General features: G+C 44.3%; 1 protein-coding gene across 2 annotated transcripts in view; it reads left to right on the top strand.

Moving 5' to 3' along the window:
- The window catches only part of GSDME (gasdermin E), a 162268-nt gene that overhangs the window by 20271 nt on the left and 124924 nt on the right, over nt 1-17073 (top strand). For both annotated transcript variants that reach the window (XM_040433634.1, XM_040433635.1), the window contains exon 3: nt 11452-11644. In XM_040433634.1, the coding sequence (XP_040289568.1) occupies nt 11452-11644 (193 nt within the window). The remainder of the gene's footprint in view (nt 1-11451; nt 11645-17073) is intronic.

Below are 17073 nucleotides of genomic sequence, written 5' to 3' on the forward strand. Positions count from 1 at the left end.
ACAACGTCAAGCCAGCGGGGAGGGGCAAGCGCTGGAAAGCCAACGACGTCAGCGATACTGGCGTCGTTGCCCTAGCAACCACAAGCCACCCACCGCAGGCAAAACGAGTCCAAGCCAGAGAAGCAGGGTTGGCGCAGCCAGAATAGACAGAGGTAGAGAAACAGAGGGCACAACATTATAAAGAAAAGGTCAAAAGACCAGTCAAATGGATGTCAAAATAAAGGCACACAATGAAATGCATAAAGACACCCAACTGGTCGCTGTATTCAGGTAAAGAACCAAAGCGATCGTGGTCCATGAAGTATATCGGCACCCAGAAAAAAACTTTTCAACTTGAGTGCCATACGTATAGAGAGAGAAAGGAAAGGGGAGAGGCAATGGTTATATCATTTTCATGATCATCACCATAAGCCCACAACGGGTCAGAGGTCAAGGACACGTCCATGCCCAAACACCTCAAAACCCAATAACTCCCCTAAAATCTGAGAACTAGATAAATTAGAACCACCACTCATTAAACCCTATACAGTCGACCAGCATAATAGACAATAATAATGGTATTTGCGCCCCATGTATCCCCTCCAACCCAAGTTGTAAAATGAGGAACGTAGAATCCAGCGTCCGCCATCCGTCAACACCGCCGTAGAAGCTTTGATAAAGAAAATGTAGAAAAAAGAAAAAATAAGTATACAGATAACTGTAAATTCAGTTGTCATAATTAGTCATGAGGTAAATGACACCAATTGAATTCACATATCACGGGCACAGCGAGGAAAAGAAAACACATTAAGTCCTCCTGGTCTAGGAGTATAAAGGCGATGGATCCATCTGAGCTCTCTCTGTTTGAGAGCCAATGTCCTATCACCTCCTCTCCTTGACAGACTGATTTGATCCAGTATCATAAATTTTAAATCCTTCTCCCTATGATTGGCCTCAACAAAATGTTTTGGGACTGGCAAGTCTTGCCTCTTGCGTCTGGTTGAAAAACGATGGTGGTTTAAACGTGTCTTCATGTCACATGTGGTCTCCCCAACATATAGGAGACCACATGGACAGGAGAGCACATAAACAACATATGAGCTGTTACATGTCATAAAATGACCAATATCATAATGGCTACCCATAACAGGGTGAGTAAATCTATCCCCCTTAATCATGTATTAACAATTCACACAATTAAGGCAGGGATAGCAACCCCTCCTCCGTGGCCCAATGTGAGTTTGTACCAAACCTTTAGCTGGAATATCTGCCCGAACCAATTTATCACGAAAGTTGGTGGGGCGTCTATAAGAAAGCAAGAGAGGCACAGTGAACGCTGTAATGTTGGGCTGATTACTTTTCAATATAGACCAATGTTTGCCGACAATTTAAGCAACTGCCCCACTCTGTTCTGAATATGTGGATATAAATGGAATTCTTTCCACTTTATTGTGTGTAGTATCAGGTAGCCCCTGCTGTGGCCCTCTCACCTTAGTAAGATGTTTATCAATCACCCGAGTGGGATAATCTCGCTCTCTAAATTTGTGTACCATCTGGGCATAACGAGTGGGTAGCATTTCTGGGTCCTGCACTAACCTTTTGACCCTAAGAAGTTGACTGTAAGGTAGTGAGTCAATAATGGACCTAGGGTGACAACTATTGTAGTGCAACAAAGTGTTGCAATCAGTAGGTTTTGTAAAAATATCAGTGGATAATTTGTCACCAACAATAGTGACAGTGGTGTCGAGGAATTGAACCTGAGTGTCAGAGTGTATCAGGGTAAATGCAATGCCGGGGTCCAGGTTGTTCAAAAAAAGATGAAAAGACTCCAGAGAAATGGAGTACCATGCCAGATTAGGAAGACATCGTCTATGTACCGCCACCATCCCAGTACATGACTGAAGTGGTGGGATACATAGACAAGGTCCTCCTCGAGGGCCGCCATGAAGACATTGGCATAGGTGGGTGCCACATTTGACCCCATGGCGGTCTCTTGTAGCTGCAGGAAAAAACTTTCCATGAACAAAGAATAATTGTTCCTCAGAACCAAATCCAAAAGTTGGATAATAAAATCCTGACATGTCTGGGAGTACTCACTGCCCGATAGCTGTCTCTGGTCAGCAGACACCCCTCTAGTGTGATCAATGGAAGTTATATAAACTCGTGACGTCAAAGGAAGCCACGAGACAGCCATCAGGCAATGTGATACCGGAGAAAAGAAGAAAATCTCCCGTATCCCTAATGTAGGATTTGGCACTGACTGCATATTGACGAAGTAGTCGATCCAAAAGGATAGAAATATTTGAAAAAATGGATCCAGTACCAGCCACAATTGGCCGGCCTGGAGGGTCAACCATCGATTTGTGAATTTTTGGTAGCACGTATATAACAGGTGTACGTGGCTGTGGAATAGTCAAAAAAGCATAAAGCTCACCATCAATAATGTCCTGACCCAAAGCAACATCAAGGACCTTCTTGATACATCGAGCAATATCAAATCTTGGATCACCAGCTAATACCTTGTATACACTCTGATCACTTAATTGCCTCCTAATCTCCTGAATATACTTAAAGGTGTCCATGACAACAACCGCACCCCCCTTATCGGCAGGTTTGATAGTGAGGCTGTTGTCATGGCAAAGTCCCTCAAGTATTGCAACATCAGAAGTAGTCATATTAGGATGTTTCAAAGGCATGTTGGCAACCTCATCACGCAAAGTAGCCACATCCACTGAAATAGCCTTCATAAAAGTATCAAGTGTAGGTAGATTACTGTGCGGTGAGAACACAGATCATCAGATCAAACTACACCCGCCAAATCAGACTATCACATCTCTGCCACAGATAAGACCTCCCCCAAGTCAGTCAGCCTTGCCCTCAAATCGGTCCTCCCATGCCAATACCACCATGATCAGACCCCCAGGCTGCCACCATCAGCCTTTCCCTTGCTGCAATCAGAGCCAGACCCCCATGCCATCCATTGCCATGTCCCCCACTCCCCCAGTGCCTCCATGCCATCCATTGCCATGTGATGTCCCCCACTCCCCCAGTACTATCTGCCCCTCCATGCCATGTTGCCAACCATTGTGTCCTCTCCCCCAGTGCCTCCATGCCATCCATTGCCATGCCCCTTCCACCAGTGCCTCCATGCCATCCACCATGTCTGCCACTCCCCAGTGCCATCAGATCAGCCCCTCTATGCCATGTTTCCCAGACTCCCGTCCAGCGCCATCAGCCCTTCTATGCCATCCATGTCCCGTGCCGTCCCCCACTCCCCTGTGCCATTTGCGCCTCCATCCCATCTACCATGTCCCCCAGTGCGATATCAGCCCCTCCATACCATGTGCCCCACTACACCAGTGCCATCTGCCCCTCCATGCCATATTGCCATCCATTTTGTCCCCTTCCTCCATGCCATCCACCATGTGCCACAGTTCCATCAGATCAGCCCCTCCATGCCATGCGTCCCAGACTCCTACCAAGCGCCATCAGCCCTTCTATGCCATCCATGTCCCGTGCCGTCCCCCACTCCCCCAGCGCCATGAGACCCTCCATGCCATTGCCATGATCATCCATGTCCCCCAGCGCCATCAGCCCCTTCAAATCACAGGTGCCCCCGCCCACCACTTCTTAACTTTTATACTTGCCTTTCCTGGCACTGCAGTGCGCTGACATGGAGTCCGCAGGAGACTGACCGCGTCTTCATCCCAGCATGCTCTAGGCGGTACCTGACGTCACACACAGCGTTAGCTAGCGCGCTGATGATGTGTGCACGTAAGGCCCTGGACCTGGCAGCGCGGTGCGGACGGGAGGCCACGGAGCAGTGAGTGAGAGGCTTTTCTTCACTCACGCTCTGTGGTCACGTGATTTAAACAAATCCTTGATGCAGGGAAACTGCATCGAAGATTTTTTTGCATGATTACATCGATGAATAGTTTCAGCCCTAATCGGGTGTCATGAAAAGGGATCTGCTGCCCAGAAACAATGATTCTGTATGGGGACAAGCAAAGGCAGTAGCTATCGCTCATCCCTATAGAGTGGGGGTGATGGCTGCATGTAAATGGATCTCTTCACCTCCACTAATCAGGAAGGAACGCTTCCTTCATGACAATTGTGTGCTCGATCGCTGCATGCTCCCATTGCCGAAATTGTAATAAAAAACGAACATGTAAGATGTTAATGCCAGCGACACAAAACTATTTTTGTTAGATTTCAAATCGGAACTGACTTTTTATGGATACTGAAGAAAACTTGCACTAAAAATGAAACTGCAGGACAACTGGCTCTATGTTCTGGGGAGAACGGCCTCAGAGAGAAGTCCAAAAAGGTCCAAAGGTAAGTATACAATGCTTGCAGTCCTACCTGGGTAGAGCTGCACATACAACATGTTTTGGAGGCAGATCGTCGTCCTTGGTGAGATCCCTGATGAAGGAGCATCCTTTGCCCTGAAACGTTTGTTCTGCTCCACTACTGGTAGCTGCACTGTTTTGCTGATAAGAGCAAGACTTCAGGTTCGGATACTCTTTAAAAAGAGTGTCTTAACTGAACTACAGCTACATTTCAAAGGAAGGTTTATCGACTGATTATTTTGGAGTTACCGATTTTTTTTTTATCGGCCGATACTCATGATTTTCAAAGTTATTGGCATCTAACCTTGCCGATAATGCGTCAAGCGCGCTATCAGTGCGCTCATGTTCCCTCAGCAGCACAGGGGAGAAGGAGTCACTCTCTCCCTCTCCCTGTGCCGCGCTGCCAATGAGGAGAGACGGGAGGAGGAGGAGCCGGCGCACTGCGCCACCAATGATAATTAACGTCTAATACAAATACAAGAGGCGGTGCCCATCCTATATGACAGGAAGCTGCGATCAGCTGCAGTTAACCCCTCAGGTGCCGCAGTTGAGGGGTTAACTGCTGCCGCTGATCGCAGCTCCCTGTCAGAGGCGGGGTGCTGGCTATGTGGTTCTGCGCCGACGCACCCGCCTCCTGTATTAAACGTTAATCATCATTGGTGGCGCAGTGCGCCCTCCCCAGTATCAAAAACATTGGTGGTGCAGTGTGCCCCTCCACCCCCCAGTATTAAAATCATTGGTGGCGCAGTGCGCCCCACCAACACCCCCCCGAGTATATCATTGGTGGCAGTGCCCACAGGGTCCCCTCCTCCTCATTGGTGGCAGTGGCAGCTTCTGATAGGAGCCCCAGCAGTGTAATCCTGGGGCTCCGATCGGTTTCCATGGCAGCCAGGATGCTACTGAAGCCCTGGCTGCCATTGTAATCTCCCTGCTGCTGTGTGCACTATGCACAGGGCAGCAGGGACAGTGTGAAGTCCTTTTCACCCTGATAGAGCTCTATTAGGGTGAATAGGACAAGGGTTTAAGATCCCAGGTTCTGGCCCTTAAGGGGGAAAATAGTTATTAAATAAAAAGTAAAAAAAAACAACACAAATATTAAGTATCAATCACCTCCTTCCCTAATTTTACATATAAAATATATAAACAATAAATAAATAAACATATCACATTGCCACATCCAAAAAGTCCAAACTTAAAATATATTTAAAAAAAAATCTGAAGTGGTGAACGCTGTAACAGATTTATTTATTTTTTTCTTTCAAAAATGAAAATGCACAGAATATCGGTGTAAGCTATCGGCCTGAAAGTTCACTGGTCATCGGTATCGGCTCTAAAAAATCAATATTGGTCGATCCCTAGTTTATAATATGATTTTATTAAATATAATAAGTAGTATATACATATAGTGATATAATGTCCTTCTTTTGCACTTATATACAAAGGATAAAGAACATAATACATAATTACATCAACACTTCATCGGGAGTTCTGACTATATCCAGGATGAAGCTACATACATCACCGATTTGAGTTAACATCATCTGACAGCGCCATCAGCTGGGAAGCCCTTTCAGCGAAAGCAGTCCGTCTCGATCGGGAAAACACCGATTAGGTCCCTACACGAGGTGTCCCCCCGTAGGATGAGCTTCTGACTTCTTTCCTTAAAGGGATTCTGTCACCAAGTTTTGTGCTATAGAGCTGATAGCATGTCCGCAATATACCTGTCCTATAGGGCTGTGTGCTTTTATTTTCTTTAAAAAAGGATTTTAGAGATATGTAAATGAGTCTTGTATGTGTCCAAGGGGCTGTACGAACCTTCCTGGAGCCCAGCCACGCCCGCATGTGAAGGAGCCCAGCACCGCCTATGTCCTCCGAATCTCCTCATTTCATCAACGATAGATTGCCATAATCTCGCGATGCGCAGTTCTTTCCCTGAGGCTGATGCCAGCACAGGGAAGGAACACTATAGCGTTACTGCGCATGCGCGAGCTCGCGCATCGCAAGATTACGGCAATCTATCGTTGATGAAAGGAGGAGATTCGGAGGACATAGGCAGTGCTGGGCTCCTTCACAGGCGGGCTTGGCTGAGCACGGCTGGGCTCCAGGAAGGTTCGTACAGCCCCTTGGACACATACAAGACTAATTTACATATCTCTAAAATCCTTTTTTAAAGAAAATAAAAGCACACAGCCCTATAGGACAGGTATATTGCGGACATGCTAGCGGCGATCTAGCCGTGCATGTCCGCAGCTCTATAGCCCAAAACTTGGTGACAGAATCCCTTTAAGGGTTACAGCTTTATACCGATTAAACAAAAATCTCCATTCTCTAGTGGAACGTAGCCAATGCATGTGCTCCATAATTGTCACTGTGTATGTGTTGTTCATCTGTTTTCACCTCAGACATTGGAGCGTCCAGTTCCTAGGTCCGCAACGAGTCAAAATTCCAAAACAACCTTGAGAAAATATGTAGACCAAGCCTTACTCCGTTGCACCTGCAGTCACAGCTCTTAAAATGAAATTTAAATGAACCGATGCAAAATGGAATTCAAATGATCAGAAACTACATCTTCACACTTTACGCAAAGGAACCTGTTATTTAAAGCACCATCTGGAATACAGAAAACAGCAGGAGGTATACACTCGCCTAAAGAATTATTAGGAACACCATACTAATACGGTGTTGGACCCCCTTTTGCCTTCAGAACTGCCTTAATTCTACGTGGCATTGATTCCACAAGGTGCTGATAGCATTCTTTAGAAATGTTGGCCCATATTGATAGGATAGCATCTTGCAGTTGATGGAGATTTGAGGGATGCACATCCAGGGCACGAAGCTCCTGTTCCACCACATCCCAAAGATGCTCTATTGGGTTGAGATCTGGTGACTGTGGGGCCATTTTAGTACAGTGAACTCATTGTCATGTTCAAGAAACCAATTTGAAATGATTCAAGCTTTGTGACATGGTGCACTATCCTGCTGGAAGTAGCCATCAGAGGATGGGTACATGGTGGTCATGAAGGGATGGATATGGTCAGAAACAATGCTCAGGTAGCCTGTGGCATTTAAACGATGCCCAATTGGCACTAAGGGGCCTAAAGTGTGCCCAGAAAACATCCCCCACACCATTACACCACCACCACCAGCCTGCACAGTGGTAACAAGGCATGATGGATACATGTTCTCATTCTGTTTACGCCAAATTCGGACTCTACCATTTGAATGTCTCAACAGAAATCGAGACTCGTCAGACCAGGCAACATTTTTCCAGTCTTCAACAGTCCAATTTTAGTGAGCTCGTGCAAATTGTAGCCTCTTTTTCCTATTTGTAGTGGAGATGAGTGGTACCCGGTGGGGTCTTCTGCTGTTGTAGCCCATCCGCCTCAAGGTTGTGCGTGTTGTGGCTTCACAAATGCTTTGCTGCATACCTCGGTTGTAACGAGTGGTTATTTCAGTCAACGTTGCTCTTCTATCAGCTTGAATCAGTCGGCCCATTCTCCTCTGACCTCTAGCATCCACAAGGCATTTTTGCCCACAGGACTGCCGCATACTGGATGTTTTTCCCTTTTCACACCATTCTTTGTAAACCCTAGAAATGGTTGTGCATGAAAATCCCAGTAACTGAGCAGATTGTGAAATACTCAGACCGGCCCGTCTGGCACCAACAACAATGCCACGCTCAAAATTGCTTAAATCACCTTTCTTTCCCATTCTGACATTCAGTTTGGAGTTCAGGAGATTGTCTTGACCAGGACCACCCCCCTAAATGCATTGAAGCAACTGTGTAAAAAAAAAAAATATATATATTTCTATGAACTGGCCATGCCCTTCATTGAATACCTTGGGGTGTCTTCTTTCCAAAATGGGGTCACATGTGGGGTATTTATACTGCCCTGGCATTTTAGGGGCTCTAAAGCGTGAGAAGAAGTCTGGGATCCAAATGTCTAAAACTGCCATCATAAAAGGAATGTGGGCCCCTTTGCGCATCTAGGCTGCAAAAAAGTGTCATTTTACATATACCCATGCTGGGTGAGATAAATATCTTGGTCAAATGCCAACTTTGTATAAAAAATGGGAAAAGTTGTCTTTTGCCGAGATATTTCTCTCACCCAGCATGAGTATATGTAAAAAGACACCCCAAAACACATTGCCCAACTTCTCCTGAGTACGGCGATACCACATGTGTGACACTTTTTTGCAGCCTAGGTGGGCAAAGGGGCCCACATTCCAAAGAGCACCTTTAGGATTTCACAGGTCATTTTTTACACATTTTGATTTCAAACTACTTACCACACATTAGGGCCCCTAGAATGCCAGGGCAGTATAACTACCCCACAAGTGACCCCATTTTGGAAAGAAGACACCCCAAGGTATTCCGTGAGGGGCATGGCGAGTTCCTAGAATTTTTTATTTTTTGTCTCAAGTTAGCGGAAAATGATGATTTTGTAAGGAGAAAAAAAAAAGTCTCAGATTCCACTAACTTGTGACAAAAAATAAAAACTTCCATGAACTCACTATGCCCATCACGAAATACCTTGGGGTGTCTTCTTTCCAAAATGGGGTCACTTGTGGGGTAGTTATACTGCCCTGGCATTCTAGGGGCCCTAATGTGTGGCAAGTAGTTTGAAATCAAAATCTGTAAAAAATGGCCGGTGAAATCCGAAAGGTGCTCTTTGGAATGTGGGCCCCTTTGCCCACCTAGGCTGCAAAAAAGTGGCACACATCTGGTATCACCGTACTCCGGAGAAGTTGTGCAATGTGTTTTGGGGTGTCTTTTTACATATACCCATGCTGGGTGAGATAAATATCTCGGTCAAATGCCAACTTTTCCCATTTTTTTTTTTTTTATACAAAGTTGGCATTTGACCGAGATATTTCTCTCACCCAGCATGGGTATATGTAAAATGACACCCCAAAACACATTGCCCAACTTCTCCTGAGTACGGCAATACCACATGTGACACTTTTTTGCAGCCTAGGTGGGCAAACTGGCCCACATTCCAAAGAGCACCTTTCGGATTTCACCGGCCATTTTTTACAGATTTTGATTTCAAACTACTTCGCACGCATTTGGGCCCCTAAAATGCCAGGACAGTATAACTACCCCTCAAGTGACCCCATTTTGGAAAGAAGACACCCAAAGGTATTTCGTGATGGGCATAGTGAGTTCATGGAAGTTTTTATTTTTTGTCAGAAGTTAGTGGAATATGAGACTTTGTAAGAAAGAATAAATAAAAATAAAAATCATCATTTTCCGCTAACTTGTGACAAAAAATAAAAAGTTCTATGAACTCACTATGCCCATCAGCGAATACCTTAGGGTGTCTACTTTCCGAAATGGGGTCATTTGTGGGGTGTTTGTACTGTCTGGCCATTGTAGAACCTCAGGAAACATGACAGGTGCTCAGAAAGTCAGAGCTGCTTCAAAAAGCGGAAATTCACATTTTTGTACCATAGTTTGTAAACGCTATAACTTTTACCCAAACCATTTTTTTTTATCAAAGACATGTAGAACAATAAATTTAGAGAATTTATATATGGATGTCGTTTTTTTGCAAAATTTTACAACTGAAAGTGAAAAATTTCATTTTTTTTGCAACAAAATCGTTAAATTTTGATTAATAACAAAAAAAAGTAAAAATGTCAGCAGCAATGAAATACCACCAAATGAAAGCTCTAGTAGTGAGAAGAAAAGGAGGTAAAATTCATTTGGGTGGTAAGTTGCATGACCGATCAATAAACGGTGAAAGTAGTGTAGTGCAGAAGTGTAAAAAGTGGCCTGGTCATTAAGGGTGTTTAAGCTATGGGGGCTGAGGTGGTTAAGCAATTTTGAGCGTGGCATGGTTGTTGGTGCGAGACGGGCCGGTCTGAGTATTTCACAATCTGCTCAGTTACTGGGATTTTCATGCACAACCATTTCTAGGGTTTACAAAGAATGGTGTGAAAAGGGAAAAACATCCAGTATGCGGCAGTCCTGTGGGCAAAATTGCATTGTGGATGCTAGAGGTCAGTGGAGAATGGGCCGACTGATTTAAGCTGATAGAAGAGCAGCGTTGACTGAAATAACCACTCGTTACAACCGAGGTATGCAGCAAAGCATTTGTGAAGCCACAACACGCACAACCTTGAGGCGGATGGGCTACAACAGCAGAAGACCCCACCGGGTACCACTCATCTCCACTACAAATAGGAAAAAGAGGCTACAATTTGCACGAGCTCACTAAAATTGGACTGTTGAAGACTGGAAAAATGTTGCCTGGTCTGATGAGTCTCGATTTCTGTTGAGACATTCAAATGGTAGAGTCCGAATTTGGCGTAAACAGAATGAGAACATGTATCCATCATGCCTTCTTACCATTGTGCAGGCTGGTGGTGGTGGTGTAATGGTGTGGGGGATGTTTTCTGGGCACACTTTAGGCCCCTTAGTGCCAATTGGGCATCGTTTAAATGCTACGGGCTACCTGAGCATTGTTTCTGACCATGTCCATCCCTTCATGACCACCATGTACCCATCCTCTGATGGCTACTTCCAGCAGGATAATGCACCATGTCACAAAGCTCGAATCATTTCAAATTGGCTTCTTGAACATGACAATGAGTTCACTGTACTAAAATGGCCCCCACAGTCACCAGATCTCAACCCAGTAGAGCATCTTTGGGATGTGGTGGAACGGGAGCTTCGTGCCCTGGATGTGCATCCCTCAAATCTCCATCAACTGCAAGATACTATCCTATCAATATGGGCCAACATTTCTAAAGAATGCCATCAGCACCTTGTGGAATCAATGCCACGTAGAATTAAGGCAGTTCTGAAGGCAAAAGGGGGTCCAACACAGTATTAGTATGGTGTTCCTAATAATTCTTTAGGTGAGTGTATAGCATAATTTGAAACCTGTACCAGATTAAATGACATATAGTAATTATTTTCTTCAGGCCACCTAGAAAAGACTGCCCCCCAAGTCATAAGCAGAACATCACATATTGTATACAAAATAGTAATGCTAAACAGTTTATGGATTAGGCTGCACCCTCCACGAGTAAGTCATGAAGGCAGTAGTGAGCTTTCTTTTTTCCCCTGTATCCTTTCACACCTAACTCACTTTCTTCCTGTTTTCTCTTTTAGTTGTGGTGGAATCGGAGTTTGTGAAATATGAAGAAAAATGTGATGATGTAATACAGGGTACTGTTGATGCAGATTTTGTCGCTGTTCAAGGAAATATTGGTGGGACTGAAAAAATACAAAGTCAGTCTTCTTTTGGAACCCTAAGAAAGCAAGAGGTTGACATGCAACATCTTATGAAGGATGTACAAGACAGGTAATCAGATGAGCTATACTTGGTGGTGACACTACTTTATTTTTACAGTTATCTTATGCAATTTTTTAGTTTTACTTTTTATCCTTTGTTTTCCTATAATAGTTTACACTTTATACCAATAGGATAATGAGTAATGTTATAGTAATGCCATATACCTACCTCTTTGATAGCTGTTGTCTGATCGCTCATTCAATGTCGTCAATTTTTCCAGCCCCTCGCATAGACATGCAAACGTAGCGTACATGTGTACAGCCTGGCTCTTGAGTGGCAGATTTTAAGTAAGGAAGGCCTTTCTAAGCAAGTAATTTCTATCCTCTTAGCTTGCAGGAAGCAGCTGACTTCTGAAATTTAACTTAGGATTTGGAGAGCCTTTTATAAATATGCTGGTAAACCTATTGCCATTATTTGTTGCACTGAGATTCCGTCAGTGCTTGAATTCTAATTCCTTTAGGAAGGTTTGAACAAGAAATTAAATGGCTATTAACCTTTCGCAAAACTGTGCATAAATCAATAGTACAGGCACCCTAAGGAACCTTGTAATATATTGTATCAGAGAGAAATGTCTAGTTCTCCTGTTATCTTTGTCTCTCCCCCCCCCCCCTTCCCCCCCACACACAGCAAGAGAGACTGCATAGCAAGTTTCGATCTCCTCTTTTTTTTTTTTCCTGTTCCCACTGCTAAATTCACATCCATGCAGGTCCGTACGCCCCGTAAAGAACTCTATGATCCTGTGGCCGCTTCTGAGTGAGTGTGAGAAAGTTATGAAGCAGATTCTCCTCTACTTTGTGTGCAGTAGATGGGAGTGTTTTCCACCCACCAGATCTTGGAGAACTGTAAACTAGAGACAGAGCCTGCAGAGGGAAAACTGCTAAAAAAAATATGCCAAATGCAAATGATCTAATTACCATTTATCATTTATACACTGTACTATTGATTATTGCAAAGTTTCTTGAAAAGTTAGTTGCACTCTAAAGATGACCTGTCGCCACAAAAAGCAGTACAATCTGAAAGCACCATGTTACAGAGTAGGAGTATAGCCGATTGATGTAATTTTTTGTGGGATAAGATTTAGTAAAACCTGTAATTTATACATTTATATCTCTACTTTTTCTACCTCCTATGAACAGCTATCAGTACAGAAGGGAGGGGTCATCAGCATTGAGATAAGAGATAGCTTTCAGTCACTGGTAACACCTCCTCCCTGTACCGATAGCTGTTCACAGGAAGTGAAAAACCAAACATATAAATGTATAAATTACAGGTTTTACTGAATCTTTTCCCACAAAACTATCAATCTGCTCAGCTCCTCCTGCTCTATAACATGGTGCTTTCAGATTGCATTGCATTTCATGGTGATGGGTCCTCTTTAAAGGGGTATTCCCATCTCGGACATTGGTGGCATATCGCTCTAGGGCAGGGATCAGCAACCTTCGGCACTCCAGCTGTTGTGAAACTACAATTCCCAGCATGCTTCATTCATTTCTATGAGAGTTCTTAGAAGAGCAGAACAAGTATGCATGCTGGGAGTTGTAGTTTCACAACAGCTGGAGTGCCGGAGGTTGCCTACCCCTGCTCTAGGGTATGCCACCAATATCAGATAGGTGCCAGTCCCAAAATGAAGGAGAGCACACTGCACAGCTATGAAAGTTTTAAAAAATTGCCGCTAGGCTATGCATGCGCAAAGTGCACTCTAAATTCACCTCTATAGGACTTCCGAAGATAGCTGAATGCACTCGCACAGCTATTTTCAGAACTCTAATGCAATGTGCTCTTCTTCATTTTGGGGTTCCCATTCTGGATAAAGGTCTGGGTCTCACCTCTGGAACCCATTCCTAGCTAGTGCTGAGTGTTCCTTTTGGCTTGTAATCCTATGGTAATCTGTACACCTCCTTGTGATCTTAATATAGTGTCTGTTTTTATGGCGGCAACATTTGTGCCTCTTCAGGAGTTACCAGTAAGATCCTATTGTTCAAACTGCTTTCCTTCGAGCCATTACATCAGCTAGGAAGGTAGGGTTAGATAGGTGCATAATCCGTAAATCTACCTTATATTGTCATTTTAGAGAATAGGGTTTTACCCTTCTTACCTAAGGCTACTTTTACACTCTCGTTTTGGCTTTCCGTTTGTGAGATCTGTCATGGGCTCTCACAAGTGGTCCAAAACAGATCAGTTTTGCCCTAATGCATTCTGAATGGAAAAGGATCCGCTCAGAATGCATCAGTTTGCCTCCGTTCAGTAACCATTCTGCTCTGGAGGCAGACACCCAAATGCTGCCTGCAACGTTTTGCTGTCCGTTGCGGATCTGTGTGTGTGTGTAAATGTACCTTTTTAGTAAGCAGAGAATAAAAGGGCCTTTGGTAAGAGAGGTGACTAAGAACCCAATGGTCACTCTGGCTGAGCTTCCAAAATCTTATGTGCAGATGGCAGAAGCAAAAAAGCACTTAAAGGACTCTCAGAAGATTCTCTGGTCTGATAAAACAAGGATTGCATTTTTTGGCCTCAATTTTTAGCGTCATGTTTGGGAGAAACCAAGGAGTGCCCAACACCATCCCTACATTGAAGCATAGTGGTGGCAGCATCATGCGGTGGTGTTTTTTAGCGGCTGGGACAGTCAGACTAGTGAGGGTTGAGAGAAAATGAATGGAGCAAAGTACAGAGATATTCTTGATGCAGTGTGCTCTTGACCTCAGACTGGGCCAAAGGTTTACCTTCCAACAAGACAATGATTCTAAGCAAAGGAGGGGCTTGGGGAAAGCTCTGTGAATGTCCTTGAGTGGCCTAGACTTGAACCCAATCGAACAAATTTGGAAAGAACTGAAAATGGCTGTCCACCAACAGTGTCCTAACTGAAAGAGCTTGAGAAGAACGGCAGAATATCCCCAAATTCAGGTGTGCAAACCTTGTGGCATCATATCCAAGAAGACTGGAGGCTGTAATCACTGCCAAAGATGCTTCAACTAAGTACTTAGTAAAGGGTCTAAATACTTTATTATTAAAAAAAAATAAAAAATTCCTTTTCAATAACTTAGCAAAGCTTTTGAACATTATTTGATACCAAAATTTTGATTCGATTTCGATACCATAAAAAAGTATTGCGATACTCGATACCATTCGATAGCACTTGGGAAAAGTAAAACGCCAAAAAAGCTGTGTGCTTTCCATATTTTATGGAACGTCCGGCCCATAATAGAACAAGGTGGCTAAAAATGGCGAATCGCGCAGTTGTAATTTTTTTTTTTTTTTGTTACGGCGCTCACCGCATTGGAAATATTTTTTAATATTTAATAGTTCACACTTTTTCGGGCGTGGCGATATGTAATGTTTTTTGTTTGTACATTTTATATGTAAGATTGGGAAAGGGGACAAATTAAACTTTTAGTATTTTATTATTATTATTTTTTTTTAAACTTTTTATTTACTAACTATTAGCCCCCTTACGGGCTACAACCCTTGTCCTATTCACCCTAATAGCGCTCTATTAGGGTAAATAGGACTTTACACGCTCCCTTCTGCGCTGTGCATAGTACACACAGCAGCAGGGAGCTTACCATGGCAATGCTTCAGTAGCGTCCTGGTTGCGATTACACTGCTGGGGCTCCGATCGGAACTGCCAGTGCCACCAATGAAGAGGAGGGGACCCTGTGGCGACTGCCACCAATGAATATAACAATGGGGGGGGGGGGGGGGGTGCGACTGTGGCCACTGCGCCACCAATGATACTAATACTGGGGGGGGGGAGGATGAGAGTGCACTACGCAACCAATCGCTATAATTTATAATACGGGGGCGGCTGAATCACATACCCGGCCTCAATAACAGGGCATGCGATCCGCCGGACCACGGCAATTAACCCCTCAGGTGTGGCACCTGAGGGGTTAATTGCCGCGGTTCGGCGGATCGCTGTGCCTGGTATGTGATACCGCCACCAGCACCCGCTGCCTATACTTGAATTAATGTGTTTTATATTCATTATTGGCGCAGTGGCCACAGTCCCTCCCCTCTTCCTCCCTGCTATCTCCCTATTGGTGGCAGCGGCAGCCGCGTCACAGTGGGGAGGGAGGGACTGCCTCCTTCTCCACTGTGCTAGTGAAGAGAACATGGCGCGCACTGAGAGCTGCGCGTGCCATGTTCTCTAACTGATACCAGGCAGCACAGCCTAGTATCTGTAAACAGTAAGACCCTGTATCGTATCGATCCGGGTCTAAAAGTATTGATTGGGTATAGATACTTCGATGCCCGGTGCAACCCTAGGCATGAGTGTAATGTGGTTTTTACACCTTTTAGATGTAAAAGTATACCAGGGAGTTGCCTGGCATAGGTTTTGCAAAAGTCGCACATAATGAGTGATAATCCAGGTCTAAGCTCCTTTTTAGCTCTTAAACGTAGACCACTGTGAAAAGTAGTGAAGAACACCAAATCTCTTGTTATTTTGGTGTTAAGTCCAGAATAATGGTTTTTATTTATTTATTTTTTCATTTTAGCACAAGGTCAGATGCATTGTATTCAATGGATCCAGTCTGCAGCAAAATCTGCATTTAACGTGTGACTTCTGCAGCGGATTTCAGGTCAACACACAGTGGATAAAATATGATGCTTGCGGCCATGACTTGGGCCTTGTTCACATCTCCATCTTGAGATCCGGAAGACTGTTCTGGCACAGAGCTGCCTGCTGGAACCTCTACTTCACTGCCGGATCCCCGTTCACTACAATGAGGTCTGGCAGATTTCTAGCATAAATGCTGGGTCTCAGCCGGAAAAAAACAGTTACGTGCAACGGTTTTTGGTCTGGCCGGCATTTGTGGAAGATCACAGAAAGGGCTCATGCACACGACAATATTTTGCGTTCAGTATACTGGCCGTTTTTTTGAGTTCAGTATGCGGTACATATACTGAACCATTCTTTTTAATGGTTCAGCAAAAAAAAACTGAAGTGGCTCCGTGTGCATTCCGTTTCAGTATTTCCGTATTTCCGTACCGTGAAAAGATAGAACATGTCCTATTCTTGTCCGCAAATCACGGTGCTTGGCTCCATTGAAGTCAATGGGTCCGCAAAAAAAACGGAACACATACGGAAATGCATCCGTATGTCTTCCGTATCCGTTCCATTTTTGCTGAACCATCTATTGAAAATGTTATGCCCAGCCCAATTTTTTCTATGTAAAAAACGGAAAGGAAACGCAACGTAAACAATAAACGGAACAACGGATCCGTAAAAAAACGGACCGCAAAACACTGAAAAAGCCATACTGTCGTGTGCATGAGCCCAAATGGAGATGGGAACGAGGCCTTAATGGAAATCGGCTTTGTGTTGAGCTTATTATTGGTCCCTGTCGACTGCCATGAGTGTCCTTGTGGCTAACATCGGGAAGTGCATACACCTCACATGAAACATCGCATAAGTGTTTAATGGCAAAATGATGCTGATTGCA

The sequence above is a fragment of the Bufo bufo genome, chromosome 5 (assembly GCF_905171765.1).
Source record: "Bufo bufo chromosome 5, aBufBuf1.1, whole genome shotgun sequence".
Taxonomy (NCBI): domain Eukaryota; kingdom Metazoa; phylum Chordata; class Amphibia; order Anura; family Bufonidae; genus Bufo; species Bufo bufo.